Below are 20944 nucleotides of genomic sequence, written 5' to 3'. Positions count from 1 at the left end.
AGTAACACCCTCTGATAACAACATCTGATGATCTGGTAACATGGATAAGAGCTTCTATTGGCCCAATTTCACACTCACATCTGTTATTCAACTAATTTCTAACCTCTCTTATACTATAATATTCTGTGCTTTCTTTCAGATGGCTATAATGAGTCTAGAGTTTTCCATATATTTTACATGAGCTTTTTAGCAATGTTTATTTTAATTTTCACATTTTTTTGGTAACCATAACAAAAGAAAAATTTAAGATGAGTTGAAGGATGATGGTTCAGTTAATGAAGCTGAGAAATGCTTTTTTTCTTCTCTTCCTTGCTGAACTGACAGTGTTGGATGGTGGTCACTCTTCTTCTGGTTCATTGACCTATATACACCAACAATAAAAAATAGCTAGGTCAAAACCTAAGATACCATAAGAAGAGAAACCTGCAGATCAACATGCTTTATGGGCATTGATGGGAAAATCCTCAACAAAATATTAGCAAACTGAGTTCAACAGCACATTATAAAAGGTTATAGACCACAGCCAAATGGGATTTATTTCCAGTATTCAAAAGTGGTTAGACATTCAAAAATCAATTGATATAATATGCCACATTAACAGAAATGGAAAAAAACCTACATAAGCATCTCAAACTATACATAAAAATTGTTTGGCAAAATTCAACACTCTTTCATGATAAAAAAAACACTCAACAGATTAGAAATAAAATTCCTCAGTTTGATAAAGGCCATATAGAGAAAACCCACAGCTCATACCGTACTTACAGGTGAAAGACTAAAAACTTTCCCCCTAAGATCAAGAACAATACAAGGATGTCTGTTTTTACCACTTCTATTCAAAATAATACATGCTAGAAGTTCTATCAAAAGCAATTAGGGGGGAAAAATGCCCAAATTGGAAAGAAATAAGTAAAATTATCTCTGTTTCCAGAAGACATGATCTTATATGTATAAAATCCCAAATATTTTGTCAAGAAAAAAAAAACAATCAGAACTAATAAATGAGTTCAGCAAAATTGCAGGATGCAAAATCAACACACAACGTCAATTATGTTTCTATATGCTAGCAACGAACAATTGGAAAGGAAATTATGAAGATAATTCCATTTATAATGGCATTAAAAAGAATAGAATACTTAGGAATAAATCTAACCAAGAAGGTGAAAAACTAGAATACTGAAAATTACAAAACATTGGTGAAAGAATTATAAAGAGACACATATAAATGAAAAGATATCCCTTAGTTCATAGATCAGAAGATTTAATATCATTAAGATACGAACACCATCCAAAGCAATCTACAGATTCAAGGCATTGTCTATCAAATTCCCACAGGGTTTGTTTTTTTTTTTTCTGCAGAAATCAAAAAGCACATCTTAAAACTTACATGGACTCTCAAGGGATCATGAATAACCAAAGTAATCTTGAAAAAAGAAAAGAAAGAAGAACCAAGTTAGAGCACTCATACTTGCTGATTTCAAAACTTACTACAATAATCAAAACAGTATGGTACTGGCAGAAGGATGATACAATATATAAATCAATGGTATAAGAGAGAGAGCCCAGAAATAGAGAAATTAACCCTCACATATGTGTCAATTAATTTTAAGTAAGAGTGTCAAGACCATTCAATAGAAAAAGGACAGTTTCTTCAGCAAATGATGATGAGAAAATAGGTTATCCACATGCAAAAGGATAAAGTTGGACCCTTATCAAATCATGTACAAAAATTTACTCAAAATTGATCAAAGATCTAAACATAAAAGCTAAAACTAGAACACTCTTAGAAGACATAGAAGGAAAGTTTCATGATACCAGATTTGGCAATAATTCCTTCAAATTGACACCAAAAGCACATTCAAACAAGAAAAAAAATAAATGAAATATGGAAGATACAAAAGGACATAAGCTGCATGATTCTACTTATATCAGATCACTAGAATAGTCCAATTCATAGAGACAGAAAGTAGAAGGGTGGCTGCCAGAGGCAATGGGGAGTTATTGTTTAATGGGTATTGAGTTTCTGTTGGGATGATAAAAAATTCCTGCAAATGGAGATGGGTGATGATTATTCAACACTCTAAATGCACTTAGTATCACTGAATTGTACGTGTAAAATGGTTAAAGTGGTATATTTGATATTATATATATTCTACCACAATAATAATAACATAAAAAAGAATAGTTAAGGGTCTTCTAGGTTCCTACAGGATAATGGTAGCTACGTGTATTAGTCAGGGTTCTAAAGAGCAACAGAACCATGTATAGAGAGAAATTTATCATAAGGAATTGGCTCACATGATTACAGAGGCTGAGAAGTTCCATGATCTGCCGTTGCCAACCAAGAGACCCAAGGAAAGCCAGTGGTATACTTCAGTCCAAGTTCAAAGGCCTGAGAACCAATCCAAAGGCAGAGAAAACTGATGTCCCAGCTCAAGCACTCACGCAGAAGAAGGGGTAAATCCTGTCTTCCTTCACTTTTCATTCTATTCAGACACTCAGTGGGTTGGAGGATGCCCACCCACATTAGGGAGGACAAGCTGCTTTACTGTGTCCACCAACTTAAACGCCAACCTCATCTGGAAACATCCTCAAAGACACATCCAGAATAATGTTCAGCCAAATATCTGCACTCCCATAACACAGCCAAGTAGACATACAAAATTAACCACACCAAGTCCACTCCTTCTCAACTTGGCATCCACATACATCTCTTAAACCATACTCAATCTCCAAATAAAGACAATAACAAGGTCATAATTCTGCCTAACATAATACAACTATCCTGCATACAACTAAAAAAAGCACTAACTCTTTCCCCAGAAAAAGAAATAAGGTCCTTGAGTGATGTTTACTTTTCTCCTTCATGTTCTGTAACTTAAATGTTACGATATAGCCTTGGCTGGTGTGGATTTGATGCCAGGCTATGACCCAAGGGTTCAGTGGTTCAATTCCCAGTCAGCGCACATGCCTGGGTTGCAGGCCAGGTCCCCAACAGGGGGTGCACAAGAGGCAACCACACACTGATGTTTCTCTCCCTCTCTTTCTACCTCCCTTCCCCTATGTCTGAAAATAAATAAATAAAAAATCTTTAAATATTATGATATAAAACTTAAAATACTTAAACACTATGATATTAAATTAATACAGTTTATGTTACAGAAAACAAAGATATTTCTTTTGTATTCATAACAATATATCCATAATGAAATAAGGAGAAAATACTCATGACAACTATTGTTCTCACTCTGTAACTGGTCACATGGTCCTTGCTGATATTTATAGGTACCTTCTTCTACTACCTATTCTGTATTCCTTTTGCCTTCAGCAAGCACCTTGGGTGGTCATGGCTCTTTACTTGATGGAGTGACCCCAATCTACATTCCTGAAGGGTCGGGGCCATTAGCAATTCTGCCTGGATTAGACTGTTGTAGTTTTCCATTAACTTACTCAGGGCATGGTAATACTGAGAGACACCCAAAGGGGTCTCCTGTACTCTTTACCTCCATTGTGGAATTGCAGTACAATTCCCCTTGGTAGTCAGGATTAATCACCCCAGCCAACACAGTAAATCCCCTCTTTGCCTGTTAATCAAGAGGCATGAGGAGCCCAAAGTGGCCAGGTGGCAGTCTTAACTTTCAGTTCAATGGAATCATTGTTGTGTCTCCTGATGGAAGCATTCCTCCTTCTGGAACTAAGACCCTTAGGCTAGCAGAGCATGGCTTTGCAGGAACAGGAAACAAAAATTTGCCAGTTGGCCACTACGTGTAATAGTGATTGATATCACTGTTTCCATCTCTTGATTCCTGGAGATGGGAGAAACAATACCATATATTGAACACTAATTCAGAGTATATACAGCCTTCTGGAGAACTTGTCCCAGCAAGGTATTGTTACTTAGCTGGCACTGTAAATGAGTCTACAAAGGGCCAGTCCACTGTTCCATCAAGCAAGCTGCTTCATGATGGTAGAGAACATGGTAAGACCAATTAATTTTATGAGTGTGGGCCCATTGCCACACTTTTATTATGAAGTGAATACCTTGATCTGAGCAATGCTGTGTGGAATACCATGATGGTGGATAAGGCATTCTGTAAGTCAATAGATGATAATTTTAGCAGAAGTAGTGATGCAGGGAAGGCAAATCCATATCCATAGTGTCTATTCCAGTAAGAAGAAAATGCTTCCCCTTCCATGATGGAAGAGTTCGATGTAATCAGCCTGCCACCAGGTAGCTGACTGATCACCCTGGACAACAGTGCCACATCAGGGACTGTGTTGATCTTTGCTGCTGGCAGATGGGCATTCAACAGTAGTCAAACCAGGTCAGCCTCGGTAAGTCTATGTTGCTGAGCCCATCAATACGTCTTCCATTTCTATCATCATGCCACCTTGTTCATGAGCCCATTGGGTGATGACAGGGTGTCTGGGAAAGAGGCTAACTGGTGTCCACAGAATGGGTCATCCTATCCACTTGATTATTAAAATCCTCCTTTGCTGAGAGCTCAACCTTTGGTGAACATTCATAAGGGATAAAAATATCCTCACATTTTTTTTTTTTGGCTCATTCAGAGAGTTCTATTTACTTACCACTTCCCTAAATTTCCTAGCCACCAATTTTCCAATCATGTTCCTTCCAAGTCCCTTACCATCCAGCCAAACCATTGGCTGCAGCCCATGAATTGGCACATTTAGACATTTCTCTTTCCAACAAAAAGTGAACAACCAAGTGTTCTGTTCAAAGTCCCAGATCTCCCTTCACCACTGTCCTTCAGGGATGTCCCAGAATGGGGCTAGAATACTGCAGCTGTCCACTTTGGGGTGGTACCTGCATGTCAGGCAGAAACACCTGTGATCCAGGTCTAAGTCTTCTCTCTATCAACTGGCTGTGGGGAACTCATTCACATAGGCTGGGGAGGAAAGGGGACCGTGGGCACTTGGGCCACTTCTTCACGTAACTAACCTGTGCCTCCAGGGACTGCCCAGGCTCGATCCCATATCTACCACTTGCATTTGATGCTACTGTATGGCTTGCTGGGTCAGATAACTTAAGTTAGTCAGCTCAGGTTGCATGATAACTTGGTGGCCCATGGTTAAACATTCAGTCTCTACCAAGGCCCAGTAGCAGCCCAAGAGTTATTTTTTCAAAAGGGGAGTACTTATCTGCAGAGGATGTAAGGTCTTTTCTCAAAAATCCTAAGGGCTTGTGTTGAGAATCACATATAGAATCACATAGAGAACCCACCAGAGACTCAAAGCAGCATCCCTCTCTGCCACTGAGACTTCAAGTACCATTGGCTCTACTTCATCTCATAGTCCAAATGGCAAAGCAGCTTGCACAGCAGGCTGGCCCTGTTGCAGAGTCTTCTCTTATTCTGGACCCCATTCAAAACTAGCATCTTTTTGGATCACTCAGTTAATGGGCCAGTATAACACATTCAACGGAAGAATATGTTGCTTCCAAAATCCAAAGAGAACCACTGGGTACTGTGCCTCTGTGGTGGTAGGAGAGGCCAGATGCAATAACTTTTGTTTCACCTTAGAAGGGATATCTCTACATATGCCACTGGACTCCTAGAGATGTCAATGAGATAGAAGGCCCCTGAATTTTTGTCAAATTTATTTCCCACCCTCTGGCACACAAGTGCTTACCAATAAGCCCAAAGTAGTTACTACTTCTTATTCTAATCAGCATCATGGAGCAAGTTTCATTCCTCATAATGTTATCAATGTAATGGACCAATGCACTAACTTGTGGAAGGAAAAGGTAATCAAGGTCCCTGAGAATGAACTATTGACTTAGGGCTGGAGAGTTGATATACCCCTAGGGTAGGACAATGAAGGTGTGTTGCTGGCCTTACCAGCTGAAAGCAGGCATTTTCTGTTGGTCTTTGCTGATAGGTATTGAGAAAAAAGCATGTGCCAGATGCCAGCTGCATATCAGGTACCAGTTAATTTGCTCAAGCAATGAAATCATATCTGCTATAGCAGCTGCACTAGGAATCACCATCTGATTAAGTTAATGATAATTCACTGTCATTCTCCATCTGTCTTCTGCACAAGCCGGTTAACAAGTTGAATAGGGACGTGGTAGGAATCACCACTCCTACCTCTTTCAAGTCTTTGATGTTGGCTCTAATCTCTGCCACACAAAAGCAATATTGCTTCTGGTTTGCTGTTTTCCTACGCAGAGGCAGTTTGAGTGGCTTCCGCCTGTGCTTTCCCACTGTAATAACCCTCAATCCACAATCAGGGAGCCAATGTGGGGATTCTGTCAGCTGCTTACTATGTCTATTCTAATTGTGAATTCCAGCGGTGGGGGAATAACCACAGGATAGTTTGATAACTCACTAGTGACGCTGTGAGACAGACCTGAGCTCATTTCATTGATAACCTGACATCCTTAAGTCCCTGCTCTGACTGGTGGATCAGAGTGACACTTAGGGTCTCCTGAAATTAATATTAGTTCCAAGCCAGTATCAGCACCTCCCCCTAAAGTCTGATTATTTTATTTTCCCCAAACACAGTTATTCTGGTAAAAGACAATAATCTCCTTTGGAGAAGGCTGGGAGAAAGATTAAAAGTATAAATGTGGGTAGTATACTGGAGTCCTTCCTCAAAGGGATCAGCCTCTCCTTCTTTCAAGGGCTGCTGGGGATTGCAAACTGGTTTATGTTTAAGATTTAAGAAGCTATGATTCTCTGTTTTCATGATTCAGGTTAGACTTATTTTCATTTAATCTATGCAGATCAGGTTAAGAATTTATTAGGTTTACTATCTATTTCACTTCTAGAAACACCATCATCAAGTAGTCGATGCTATAGGTCTTTGGGAGTCAGACTATTCTGATTGTTACTTTGATTCTGCTGTCCATTATGGTAACCATGCACACCTTGCCTTTGGTGGTTGAGTGCTACCACCTGGCCCCTGCCACCCAGGATTCAATGATTCCCATTAGAAGTTCCACACAGCCCTGGTCAATGTGTCTCAGTTGGTTGGAGCATCATCCCATAGACTGAAACGTTCTCAGGTTCAATTCTCGGTCAGGGCACATGCCCAGCTAGTGGGTTTGTCCAGGTGCATATGAGAAGGCAACCAATCAATGTTTCTCTCTCTCTCTCTTTCTCGTCTCCTCTTTCTAAAAGCAATGGAAAAATTTCCTCAGGTGAGGATAAAAAAATCCACACATTTATTAATACAATTATATGGATGAATAGGGAGCGCAAATTAAGTCTCTTTTGTCACACTTGCAGCAAAACTAAAAGTCAGACAATTTTACACATTTTATTTATTTATCTTCCATTACCATTTAGTCCCCTTTTACCCCCTACCCCCACAGTCACCACTGCTGTCCATGTTTATGAGTCCTTTCTCCTTGTTGTTCAATTCCTCCACCCCCTGACTTCCCTGCTCTTAGCTGTCATTTAAAATTGATATTTAAAATTAACATTTACAATTAACATGCAGACGGGTGCAGCCACTGTGGAAAACAGTATAGAATTTCCTCAAAAAACTAAAAATGGAACTGCCTTTTGATACAGCGATCCCACTGCTGGGATTATGCCCTAAGAATCCTGAATACCAATTCAAAAGAACCTGTGCCCCCCAATGTTCGCCTGCAGCATTATTTACAATAGCCAAGTGCTGGAAACAGCCTCAGTGCCCATCAGTAAATAAGTGGACCAAAAAACTGTGGTACATTTACATAATGGAGTACTATGCAGCAGAAAGAAAGAGAGTACCCTTTGCAACAGCATGGATGGAACTGGAGAGCATCATGGTAAGTGAAATAAGCCAGGTGGTGAAAGACAAATACCAGATGATCTCACCTGTAAGTGGAACCTAATCAACAAAACAAACAAATGGACAAAATAGAACCAGAGATTTGGAAATAAAGAACAAACTGACAGTGCCCAGAGGGGAAGGCGGGGGAAGAAGGGGAAGGGCAAGCAAAGGAACAGGAGTGGAGGGCTCAGGGGCATGGACAATGCGGGGGGCCTGACTGGGAGTCACAAGGGATGGGGTTGGGGTGAGCGAGGGGGAAAAAGGTGGAACAGCTGTAACTGAACGACAATAAGTTTTTTTAAAAATTAAAAAATAAAAGATGAGAAATCTCAAAAATTAACATTTAAAATTAAAATATCATTAATTTTAATTTAAGCGACTGGGGAAATAAAGATTTGAGACCAGCAGAGTTAGTTCTAGGTTTCACAGTCCACACAAGACTGGAGAGACAGAGAATAAACAGAAGAGAGAGCAAGGAGGTTTGGGTGGCGATAGACAGTTAATATCAACTAGAGTTCATTTCCCTGAAGAGAGGCCCTCCCTAAGTGAAGAAATATCAACACTATATCTAAAACTGTAGAATCAAAAAGAAGGGGCTGGAATGTATGTTGTGATCTTAGAAAAGATGTTATTTCTAGGGGAAAGGAAGCATCTTGGAAGGTGGAGCTGTTGAGAAAGAAGACAGATGGATGAAAGCAAGTATCTTAGTGAGACAAGGTAACAAATGAATCAGGAGACAGACAACAAGGCACCATTTATTAAAGAAACTGCAATTCACTATAGCAACAGAAGAGGAAGCTCTTGAACTAAGAAACCTAGTAAGACAAGCTAACTCCATTCTTCTACATAGAATCAACTGCAACAGTGATCAGAAAAATCTGACACAAACACTCATGAATAGAAAACAAAACAAACAAAAAAGCATCTGTGTGAAGTTAATATAAGAATAAAACAAAATATGATAATTAAAACTTTTCAATAGATGAAATCCCAGAAAAGAAAGGCTACAAGTAGAAGCAAACTGTAGCAACACTAAAACATGCATTTAAATGTTACTTTTAAAAAGCAAATGTTAATATGATAAATGACTACTAATCATAAATTCAAAAACTCAGAATAGAAATGGACAAAGAAGTGAAACAAAAACTATTGTACCAAAAAAAGAAACCAGAGAAAAAGAAGTTTTCTAGGAAAAAAGATTACATTTTAAGTTTCCAAAGAAAACCTTTTTTAAACATTATTGAACTTATGGGGTGATATTAGTTAATAAAATTATATAGGTTTCAGGTGTACAGCTCTATAATACATCATCTGTATATTGCATTGTGTGTTCACCACCCAAAGTCAAGCCTCCTTCCATTACCATTTATCCCCCTTTCCCCTCTCCTACCCGCCTCCATTTCCCTCTGGTAAAGACCGTACTGTTATCTGTGTCTACGAGTTTGGTTAGCTTTTTCTTAATCCCTTCACCTTCTCCACCCAGCCCTCCAATCCCCCTCCCCTTTAACAGCAGTTTCTGTACTGATAATCCTGTTTCTGTTTTGCTTGTTTATTTTGCTTTTAGATTCGATTGTTAATAGCTATATATTTCTTGCCATTTTATTGTTCATGTTTCTGATCTTTTTTCTTCTTCTTAAAGAAGACCCTTTAACACTTCATGTAATACTGGTTTGGTGGTGATGAACCCTTAGTTTTTTCCTGTCTGGGAAGCTCTTTATATGTCCTTCTATTCTAAATAATAGTTTTGCTGGTTAGACTAATCTTGGTTTGTAGGTACTTGCTTTTCATCACTTTGAATATTTCTTGTCAATCCTTCTGGCCTGCAAAGTTGCTGTTGAGAAATCAACTGACAGTCTTATAGGAGCTCCCTTTAGGTAACTGCTTTTCTCTTGCTGTTTTTAAAGTACTCTGTCTTCAATATTTTGCATTTTAATTATGTCGTATCTTGGTGTGGGCCTCCTTGGGTTCATCTTGAATGGGACTCTGCACTGCCTGGATTTGTATGTCTATTTCCTTCACCAGGTTAAGGAAGTTTTCCATCATTTTTTCAAATAGGTTTTCAATTTCTTGCTCTCTCTCTTCTTTTTCCAGCACACCCATGATTTGAATGATTTAAAGTAGTCCCAGAGGCTCCTTACATTTTTATTTTTTTAATTCTTTTTTCTTTTTGCTGTTATGATTGTTTTTTGCTTCCTTATATTTCAAATCTTTGATTTGATCCTCTGCTTCATCTAATCCACTGTTGATTGCCAGTAATGTATTCTTCATTTCAGTTATCGTATTCTTCATTTCTGACTGGGTTTTTTTTTATGTTTTTCATCTCCATTTTTAAGTTTCCTATCTCTTTGTTGAAGTTCTCACTAAGTTCATTGTGCATACTTATAACCAGTGTTTTGAACTCTGCATCTAGTAGATTGCTTGTCTCCATTTTGTTTAGTAGTTCCTTTTCTGGAGTTTTAGTCTGTTCTTTCCCTTGGGACATGTTTCTTTGTCTCCTCACTTTTGAGGCCTCACTATGTTTGTTTCTGTGCGAGCAAATTAGATAGAACTGTTATGTCTGCCTTTCTTGGTAGAGTAGCCTTATGCAGTAGGTGTTCTGTAGAGTCCTGTGGCACAGCCTCTCTGTTCACCAGAGCCAGGCACTCCAGGTGCATTCCCTCCTAACCCCATGTGGGGTGGGTACACCCTCTTGTTGTAGTTAAGCCTTGATTGCTGTTAATGCATCAATCGGAGGGATTTACTCCCAGGCCAACTGGCAGCTTCAAGGACTGGCTGTGACCATCAACCACCACGGAGGATCAGCTGTGCAGGGGCCCACCCCACAGAGCAAGACTTACTTCAGTGGGGCTCTGGTGCTCACTGAGTCTAGTCCAGAGTGTGCTGTGTGTCAGGGTAGTAGGGTGGTGCTTCAATGTGGTCTCAAGCTGTCCACCTGCTGCACTGGCCCTGAGGGCTCCCAGAACATGCAGGCCAAGGTCAGCTGCCATCTGTGTTCTACCCAGACCACCAAGCATGAACTACAAAGTGATCTGCGGATGGCTCCTACTTGTACTGGGCTTGGAGGTGCCCAGGTGAGGCCAAGCTTGTGACCCATGGCCAGCTGCTGCTAGAATCATGCCTGGGGTCATTTAGTGAGAGGTACTGGGCATTCTGAGGCCAGATGCTGCTTGCCTGAGAGATTTTTAAAGTCTGAAGCATAAGCCAAGACATACAAATCATTTGTATGAAAAAGCCACTGGAAACAGCTTCGGTGGGCCCACAGATTTGGTGGGGCAGGGTCTCAGGGAATCACAGAGTAAGGGCAAATGATGTGAGCCAGGTTGATGGAGACTCAGATATGATATGGCACCCACCTGCCAGCTCTGTGGAGGGAGGAGGGTGTCTCGGCTAAGGAACAGTAACCTGTGTCAGCACCTCTGTCTGGCAGAAAGCTGCCCCCCAGCTCTTGCCCTGAAGCCAGACAATTCGGTTCCTCCCTGTACGTCTCTCATGACTTTCAATCTGTTGCTCCCATGCTGAAGCTCAAAGAGAGTAAGTCAGAGGAAGTCTGTGCATGGGCCATTTAAGAACTGCCTTGGTTACCAGCAGCCCCTCATCTTACTCAGCCACAATCTCCACTGGTTTTTACAGCTAGTAGTTATGGGGAATTCTTTTCCTGGCACTGGAACCCTGGGCTGTGAGGCTGGGACCTCTTGCTCCTCAGGGGGTAACTCCACGGCTGAGATATCCTTCCCAATTTTTACCTGCCACACGAGTGTGGAACCAGCCTAATCCATGTCTCTGTCCCTCCTACCAGTCTCAATATGGTTTCTTCTTTAAATCCTTAGTTGTAGGATTTCCCTTCAGCCAGATGTTAGGGATTCACGTTAGACACGTTAGACGTTAGTGGAATGATGTTTTTTTCTGTAGTTTAGTTGTAATTTTAATGTGGTTGTGGGAAGAAGTGAATACCATGTTTATCTACAGCACCATCTTGACCAGAAGCCCAAAAGGAAATTTTCCAAGGAAAGAATATAAATAACTAAACATATGATAAGCAGCATATATTAAAGAAATAAGTACCAAAAATTAAATAAAAATAAACAAAAATGATAGAGAAAATAATAGAAAAAATTAAAAGGATCCGACATTTACATAATTTGAACTTCTGTTAAAGTAAAACAAAACAATAGAACTAATATCTAAAAGCATGATTCAAAAAAACTTTGCTGAAATTAAAAAAAAAAAACAAACCTGAATCTATATGTTGAGCTCAGCCCTAATGTGCCAGGAAAAACTGACCTAGAGGAGGTAACTGCAAGACATAAGTTTCCAAAGCCATTTGACAACAACAAAAACCAAAAAACAAACAAAAAACCCAAAGGACTTCCAAGGAAAGGGCCAAGTCATTTACAAAGGAAAGAAATCAGGTTGGTCTAAGACTTCTCAATAGTATACAAATAGAAAATGATGGAACATTGTCAACGCCCTCCCCCACAAAAGTGTGAGCAAAGGATTTTATATGAAGCCATAATAAATACCCTTAAAGAATTAAATCTACAGAAAATGTTTTAAACATGCAAGGACCAAGGAAAGATTGTTATCTACAAGCCCTTCTGAGAAAAACCCAGGCAATAAGATCCACTGGGAAACTTTGGCAAAAGACTGTTGTTGAGTATCAAGGGCATTTAGTGATACATTTAAGAGTACATCAAAACTGGGGATAAGGGTGGAAGAATAGTTTGGTAATGTTACACACTCTGACGAAGTGGAAATAACACAGCTGTGAAAAGGGAGAATGGAGAGAGAAAGGAAAAAGTGGAATAAACTCATTGATTGACATATAAGTAACAGGCAGGAATCAAAGGTTACGTATAGTTGACAACCCAAAAGTAGAAATCTAATGAGGTAAAAATAGACTAGGTACTTAATATAAAGTATTAGTAACTTACATATTCACATGCACACATTTTGAACTATTTGGATAAAATGGCATGTCTGAAATGTGTTTTTATATGAGTATATCCCAACAACAAAAAAGGGGAGAGTATCAATTAAATGTAATTAGCAAAGTGTCATTAATAATAATTGACTCTAGGTGAATACATCAAGGCTTATTTTACTATTCTCATTTTTAAACATGTGGATATTTGCATAATAAAAAGTTTAAAAATAGGAACTAGTTGAGTAAACTCGTTTAATAAAATCTGCACAATGGAGTCTCAAGAGCCACAAAAAAAGGAATAAGCAAGCTCTGTCTGTGCTGTTATAATTACCAAGATTCACCAGTAAATGGTGAAAAAAAGTAAGATATAGAACAGTGTATATAGTGTATCTTTTGTTCAACAAAAAGGAAATAAATATATGTAGAAGGCTCTGGCCAGGCAGCTCAGTTGGTTGAAGCGTCTTGTGCACCAAAAGGTTGCAGGTTCGATCCCCGTCAGGGCACATATTTGGGTTGTGGGTTTGATCCCCAGTCGGGATGCATACAGGAGGCAACTGATTGGAGTTTCTCTCTCACATCTCTTTCTCTCTCTCTCTCCTCTCTAAAATATCAGTAAATATATCTCAGGTGAGGATTAAAAATATATATGTCTAAGTGTATACTAATATGAATACTATGTATTCACATATACTATTCACACATACTATGTGTATACTATGTATATGTGTACGAAGTATATATAGTGTTTACTATGTAACTACTATGTAGTCACACATACTATGTGTATACTATGTGAAACTAATAAAAATGACTACCTAGTGTGAAGGGGAAAGTGATAAAAGCAAGGCTTTTGCATATACCTGTTTATATGTTTGAATTTTGAACTAACAGTTTTACCTATTTAAAAATCCACTAAATCAAAAAGGAAATATGTAAGCAAATCCTAAAATTGAAAACAAAAAAATTATTTCAAGTGACTTGAATACAGTACTCTGTACACCTTTCGTAGGATATGCATAAGAATAAAGAAAACTGCTAAGAAATCCTAAGTTTTACTCAGTATTTCTATTAGTAGTAGCATTGGTTGTAATTTTGAAAGTAAATTTTGTATATTGTAGAAAAATAAAAAAACATCAATATAGTCATGTTATTAGAGACTGGGATTTTCTGCCCTGGCTGGGTAGCTCACTTGGTTAGAGGGTTTCCCTGATACACCAAGGTTGTGGGTTCAATCCCTGGTCAGGGCACATACAAGAACCAACAAATAAATTCATAAATAAGTGGAACAACAAATTGATGTTTCTCTCTCTCTCGTTTTTTCTCTCTAAAGTCAATAAGTAAAAAGAAAGAAACCAGGATTTTCAGTATAAAAGACCTACACATAGAAGAAAACACTGCACTACTACTTTGAATATTGTTGAGACTCATAATTTTTTAAAATACATTTCTTAGCCCTGCCTATTGAAAGGGCCTAGAACTAATCACACTCTGGTAGCAATGAGCACATCTAATGCCTAGAGTTTGCTCTCTAAATATTATTCCTCAGTAACAGAAACAAAGGTTCCTTGGAGAAATGGCTAACCCCAAAATGGGTAGGTAATGTACAAGATGAGCCTATAGCATCTACTTGTGTCAGGAACCAAAAAGAAGCTCAACTGTAAGGTGCATGTCAAAAGGACATAGAAGGAACTTAAAGCTCCCCCTTCCCCAGATGGGTTTAGAACAACTTAAGCAGGAAAAAAGCATTTACTGTAATTGATTACAAAAAGTCCACATTCCTACAAGAGAGGTGACTATTTTATGACTCCTTACTCTGAAAATTAGTCACTAAAGGGGAAGAATTAAGCATTTACTCTGCCTTTTTTCAGAGGAATTTTCCCAGTTGATGAGTAAAAGCACTTCTTTAAAGAATGCAAGCAAATAAATGTAAAAAGGAAGATAAAAGTAGAAAAATCACTATTTTGGAACACCCAATGAAAACCAGTTGATTCACATAGATATCATCAGTGGATGGGTAGTTAGGGAATGGGATATTCATTTTGATGCCAAAATATCAGCCTGCAGACAATCAGCTAAGTGCAAAAGGGGGAAAATGTGCCTTTACATTGGAGAGATCAACCAAGTGATCAAATTTGGCATCAAACAGTAGAACAGCCTGACATTACATCCTAAGTAATTCAGAATGAAGTACACACCATCTTTCCCAAACTGCTTAATCTGAACCTCATCTAGTGCCTACTATACAGACGGTAAAGCCGAGGAATGAGGTTAAACTGCTCCAGGAGGAAACAAATGCAGAAAGTAGGATAATGCTCTACAACTGGTCTGGCTCAGTCAAGGCAAATGAGGAAAGGGGAGGGGACTGTTCAAGATGACAAAAGAGCTGTGAACAAATGTAATGCATGACTCTAAACTGGAGAGGAGTGCAAAAATACAATTCAAAGGCAATTTGGGACAATAAGGGACTGGACTTCAGATAAAATCAGAGAAGTATTAACATCTCAGGTGAGCTAGTGGTTTCATCATTCAGGATAGACCAGGTTATGCTGCAGTAACAAAGAGCCCAAACTCTCAGTAGTTTGGAACAAAGGATTATTCTCCCTCTCACGTATATAACAATGTTTCAGAAGTATTATGCTCCCCCAAAGGTCTGTTGCTCTTTGAGAGTAATTCTGTTTTCTTTAAGAAGAAGAGATACTTAATGATTAGGGTAGGTGGTTTAGGGTAATGTTTCTAAGTATGATTCCCATACTATTTTGCATCCATTCCAGAAATATTGTTAAATGCATTTTATTGATATCTATGCAAATACCTTTAACTTCAGAGTCCTAACCCATATTTGCTGAACCAGAAACTCAAAGACAGAGCTTTAAGAGTCTACTACTAAGTAGCTAGCTTCTGAAAGTTGCTTTGTTATATATTCCACTATTTCATAAGTTGTTGTACAAATGATATTTTATTTGCCTAGAAATAACTATAATAGTTTATAAAAATGGCAGAAATTAGTGTTTATTTTCTTATAAGGTAGCAAGTACAGTAGTATACATATTTTTTAAAATAATTAAACTTGATTACAAGCTTTTCGTAGATATAGATTCCTAAAGCTTAGTTACGTATTTTAAAAAACAGGTTCCACATTTTATTTTAATATGCGACAAGTCAAGACACGTGAATGCCAACTGGGTTATTACATGGAAAAACCAACAAAATAGTTAAAACTTGGGTCATGAATATGCATCAAAGTCATGGTAAGAGTCTGCAAGAGCTCTAAATAGTTGTGCAGATAATCAGTATTTCATCCAACTTAGAACACCAACTGAAAGTTTTTTAGTATTTTAAAGTAGACTTTCTGAAAAAACAAGTCAAAAAAGGCCAAGCTAGTTACACACCTTTTAGAATGGCCGAGATCCAGAAAACTGACAACCCCAAACACTGATGAGGCTGTGGAGCAGCAGAAACTCTAGTTATTGCTGCTGGGAGTGCAAACGGTGCAGCTACTTTGGAAGACAGTTTGGAATCTTCTTACAAAATTGAACATACTGTTACCATACAACCCAGCAATCATGCTCCTTGGTGTTTATCCAAAGGGGCTGAAAACTTCTCCTGACACAAAAACCTGTACATGGATGTTTACAGCTTTATTCATAATTGCTAAAACTTGGAAACAACCAAGATGTCTTTCAATGGGTGAATGGAAAAATAATCTCTGGTACATCCAGACAATGGAAGATTGTGCAATACTAACACCAAAAAAAAAAGAAAAGGAGCCATCAAACCATGAGGCTACATACTGTGAGAGCATATAAGGTGGGGACCAAAAAAATAACCACCCAGAATTATCTTTTGGAGGGCTTGTAGTACAGGCTTCCCCTGCTGGGTGAGTGTTCTAGGAACCCAACGGCATCAGTGTACCAGCTGGTGTTGAGAGAGGCTGCATTTGGCTTCAGTGAATTTTTTTGAAGCCTCTTTCAACACATTTGCCCATTTCATGATTGATGAGCGTACCTGTCCACACTGCTTGAGTGTTCAGCAGTTTTTGACCAAAAATGGCATGACCCCTGTGCCCCACCCTCCCTATTGACCAATCTCACCCCAAAGAACATTTTTTGTTTCCCTGGATGAAAAAAGTTCTCAAAGGGAAACATTTTGCTGATGTGGATGAGGTAAAACAAAAAATGGCAGAAGTTACTAAAAGGCATCAAAATGGACAAGTTCAAAAATCGTTTTGAGCCATGGAAAAAAATGGCTCAATTAGGTGTCATCAAATGGAGAGTACTTTAGAGGTCACTAAAGTTAAAACATATAAGAATAAACACACAATTTTTTAATAAATAAATTTTGTTTTTTTGGGGGGGTCCCCCCAGTATGATTCCAACCATATGACATTCTGGAAGGGGTGAAACTATGGAGAGAGTAAAAAGATCAGCGGTTGCCAGGAGGTGAGGGGAGGAAGAGGAAAGAGTAGGCAGAGCACAAAGGATTTCTAGGGAAGTGAAAATACTCTGTATGGTATTATTAAAGGTCATCATATATTTGTCCAAACCCACAGGATACCAAGAGAGCCCTACAGTAAACTATGGACTTTGGGTGAGTATGATGTATCAATGTAGGCTCATCGGTTGTAACAAATGGACCACTCTGGTGGGGGATGTTGATAATGGAGAAAGCTATGAATGTGTAGGGTAGTGGTATATGGGAAATCTCTGAACTTTCCTCTTAGTTTTGCTGTGAACCTAAAACTGCTTTAAATAGGTGCTCTAATATCTAAAAATTTTTTTAAAAAGTCTATCCTGATACTACCACCCTGCCCTGCTACCCTTTATTTGCTATAAAAGCAAATAAAGAGAATTTGGGGGGTGGGGGGGAGCTTCCTTTCATCGTTTAGTCAAGACTCCCTGAGCTATTTCTAACCTCAATGACCAGTTCAAAACACTCCCACATAAAATCAATACTCTTTTCTGCCAATCATTTTTCTCGTAGTGTTTACATCGAGATCTGCCTTTGAAGAGACATTTCACCTCGAATGTACCTCAGTGTAATGGAATGGAATGGAATGGACACTACCTTCCATTAACAAGTTGGTAAGAGCAAGATAAAATACTGATTATAACACCAGGAAGAGATAGGAGCACAAAGGAAAAATTTAATGACATTATCAACTATATCTGCTGAGCCGTTTAGCCCACTATGCCTATTTTAAATATTTTGGAAATTTTTTTTGTATATAATGGTTATTATTTATCAGTATCTGTATTTTGGAAAACAAACTGCTCAAACTTGACACTGTTATGATGAGTATAAGGTGTGGGTCCATTTGCCTAGGTGATGGGAAAAAAACAGCTACAACGGGATCCTATTTATTTTTTTCCCAAAGCAAAACATTCAAAGTAAAACATGAAGATTTAATTACCTTTAAATAATATACTAAATAATTTACATGCTTTACATTCCCAAACACACTGAATGTAAATCCAATTTTATGAGACATTCACAATCTGCTTTTTGCCAATATATATACCCTATAGGTCACTTAGGATGTTAACTGATTTTTCAGTCCATGTGAGAGCAGATAAACACATATAAATGTGCCTCAACTGAAGATTAGAAGATGATAAACCAAAAGCTGACTATAAGAAATCTTCCATGGAAGATTCTAAAACTACAATCAGTATTGGAACCAAGTAACAAGGCACAAAAGCTTTCCCTCTGTGGTCACAAAGGTTAAGTTTCCTGTCCCAGTGCTTAAATATCACAAGTAATATTTCATATATAGTACATTTCTATTACGGTTTAAAAAGGAGTATTTTTCTTATCAACATAATTTGTTACAGAAAAAAATTGGAAAACTAAACTAGATTAGATAAGTTCTCATACAATAAAGATTTTTTTCCTCTTGAAAAAGATATTTATGTTCAAAACGAATAATAGATACAGGTATAATAAAGAGAAGCATGAGGGGTCCTTTGCAGATCTCTTTGTACCCCTGAATCATGCCTCATGACACCCATGTTACTTAAATTTTCAATTTAAAGCCCGCGGGCTCCAGCAGTCCTGACCTCAGGCATCCAGGTCCTGCGTGAATGTGGGTCGCCCCAGCCCAGCAGGTCACCGACTACAATATAAGCGCTTTTTTCTCTTGTAATGTAAAGATATGTAGTAGTACATGGCATAAACAGTTAAATGGCAAAATGAAACCCTTCCAAGCACTTAAGTTGTTTTTGTTAAACATTAGCTTTGTATTAGGCTATCCTTCATTTTCCTTTTTTTAAAAAACATATATATTAACAGAAAATAAAATTCCATATAGAAATGACTGCTTTAAGATTCAGATAACCAAGCAAAATATACCTATCTGTATTTCCTTTTTGTTTTTATCCAAAAATGGTTAGGTAAACTGAAATAGTCTAGGAAGAATAGTAACTCATTGAAAGAGAAACCAGTTTAAAAATATATATGTACTATTCATGTTCTAAGAACAGTTTTAGAACTTTAGATTTTTTAAATTACATAGTTATCAAAGGAACAAAGCCAACCACAAAATAAGAATCAACAGTGCAGTAACTCATACACAGAAAGACAGTCAAATGTGCTTAACATTCGAAAAAATCAATAACCTATGTTATAAATAGTAAGTCATCAAATGTAGGGCTAAGCAAACTGTAATCGGAATAAAAACTGCAGTTTCATTAATTCTGACCATGGAAGTGGGACGAGGCAACCACGAGCGGAGCAGGACTCTGTCGGAGCGCGGCAGCATGCAGGGCCCGCAGTGACGAGGGCGCAACCTACACAGATACAACACGGCTGGCAAAAGAGAACCAAACAAGAAGTCTTGCTCCGGGCTATAAAACCTTAGAGTAAAGAATGAACTGAGATTTTAAGTCTTTATTAGAAATATTTTTCATGGCACTTCAACATTAAACATGACTAACAGGTAAAATATGTAAATATTCATAGTCACATGGTTATATAATCGAAAGAACATGCCATATCAATTATTAAGGAACTGTCTTGTCAAGTTTTGCTTACTGGCAATTAAATTATACTTAAGGCAATTCCTGTTTGGCTATAATTAACATATAAAACATATAGAAATGTCAGTTTGCTAGTATACAATGCAAATTGTTTTGAATAGATTTGCCAATATCATTTGTTTCTTAACAAACTGAAAGTCATTCCTTGTTAGAAATGCAGTTACACTGACTTACTTCTCTCACAAGAGCAGTTATTATCCTTCCTTCAACTATTAACCTACTGTTACACTCTTTATTAGATCATTATTAGACAAATTCCTTTTGGTCATGTACACAGATCATCCTCACAATAAACCATTTGCTGCGCTACAGTTAGTCCAGAAAATACTCTGAGTCTAACAAGTCATTCTTGCCACACCATACTCTAAGCTGACTACAGCAGGTTTGGATTTGGAAAACTCCTCAGCATATTCACTGTAGCGATTATCCGCAGGGTTGCTGCCCTCTATAGTTCGAAGAGTATCATTCACAGGTAGCAAAGTTTGCTCCTTAAAACACAGGGAGGTTTTGAGGGTAGGTGACTCTGGACGAACTGAATGTAGCAATTCCTTGGAGAGAACTCCATCGATTTGCTCACTTTTGTGTTTATGGATTTTCTAGAACAAATACAAATTTGAAAAAAATGACTAATTGCACATAGCACACGTTCAAATATGTAGATGAAAGAAGAAATCATGCTTCTGTAAAATGTTCTCTTTAGGTGCAATAAAAAATTGAATCTCGAAAAATTAGTGAAATCTAGTGCAGCTGAGTAAAACATGGCTGAGAATCCTAATTGTTTACAACTTTTGCAATGGTTACACTTGACTGCAAAGGATCATTAGGCCTTCATATTTGAAAAGAGCATACATTACCTAAAAATTATGAGAAGTAAACAATTTTATAATGAAAGAAATGTATATGAGATATTCAACCTGAGATCACCACTAAATAATACAACAAAATATACACTTATTTAGCTAAAGATTTTCTTGCCTGAAGGGCCTTTCTTACATGGTTTTCCTACAATAGTTTGTTAGGTGAACATGACAGGCTTTAGAAACACAGCAGAATTTTTTTTTTTTTAACTCAACGGGAGATTTAAAAAGTAATCTTTGGCAGAGTATCACATTCTCCAAATGCTTGGACTGATCCGCACATGGGTCTTCTTGAATTACCTACAGCTTGTGCCTGCCTGTTGAACACATCTGCCTACAGTTTA

The 20944-nt window shown here is 38.0% G+C and overlaps 1 protein-coding gene across 3 annotated transcripts in view; it reads right to left on the bottom strand.

Moving 5' to 3' along the window:
- Positions 1-231: 231 nt before the first annotated feature.
- MTMR6 (myotubularin related protein 6) overlaps positions 232-20944 on the bottom strand; it is a 54398-nt gene continuing 33685 nt past the window's right edge. Inside the window, exon 14 of one of the 3 annotated variants that reach the window (XM_054577158.1) lies at positions 232-361. In XM_054577158.1, coding sequence (XP_054433133.1) covers positions 338-361 — 24 coding nt within the window. In that variant the 3' untranslated portion in view covers positions 232-337. Of the gene's footprint in view, positions 362-19203; positions 20340-20944 lie in introns of those variants that run through there. The other 2 variants (XM_054577159.1, XM_054577157.1) reach the window with 2 other exon arrangements.

This window comes from Pteronotus mesoamericanus, unplaced genomic scaffold (assembly GCF_021234165.1).
Source record: "Pteronotus mesoamericanus isolate MK-2021 breed Mesoamerican mustached bat unplaced genomic scaffold, CSHL_Meso_final contig_41, whole genome shotgun sequence".
In the NCBI taxonomy this organism is placed as follows: Eukaryota; Metazoa; Chordata; class Mammalia; order Chiroptera; family Mormoopidae; genus Pteronotus; species Pteronotus mesoamericanus.
This window is presented reverse-complemented; position numbering and strand designations above follow the sequence as displayed.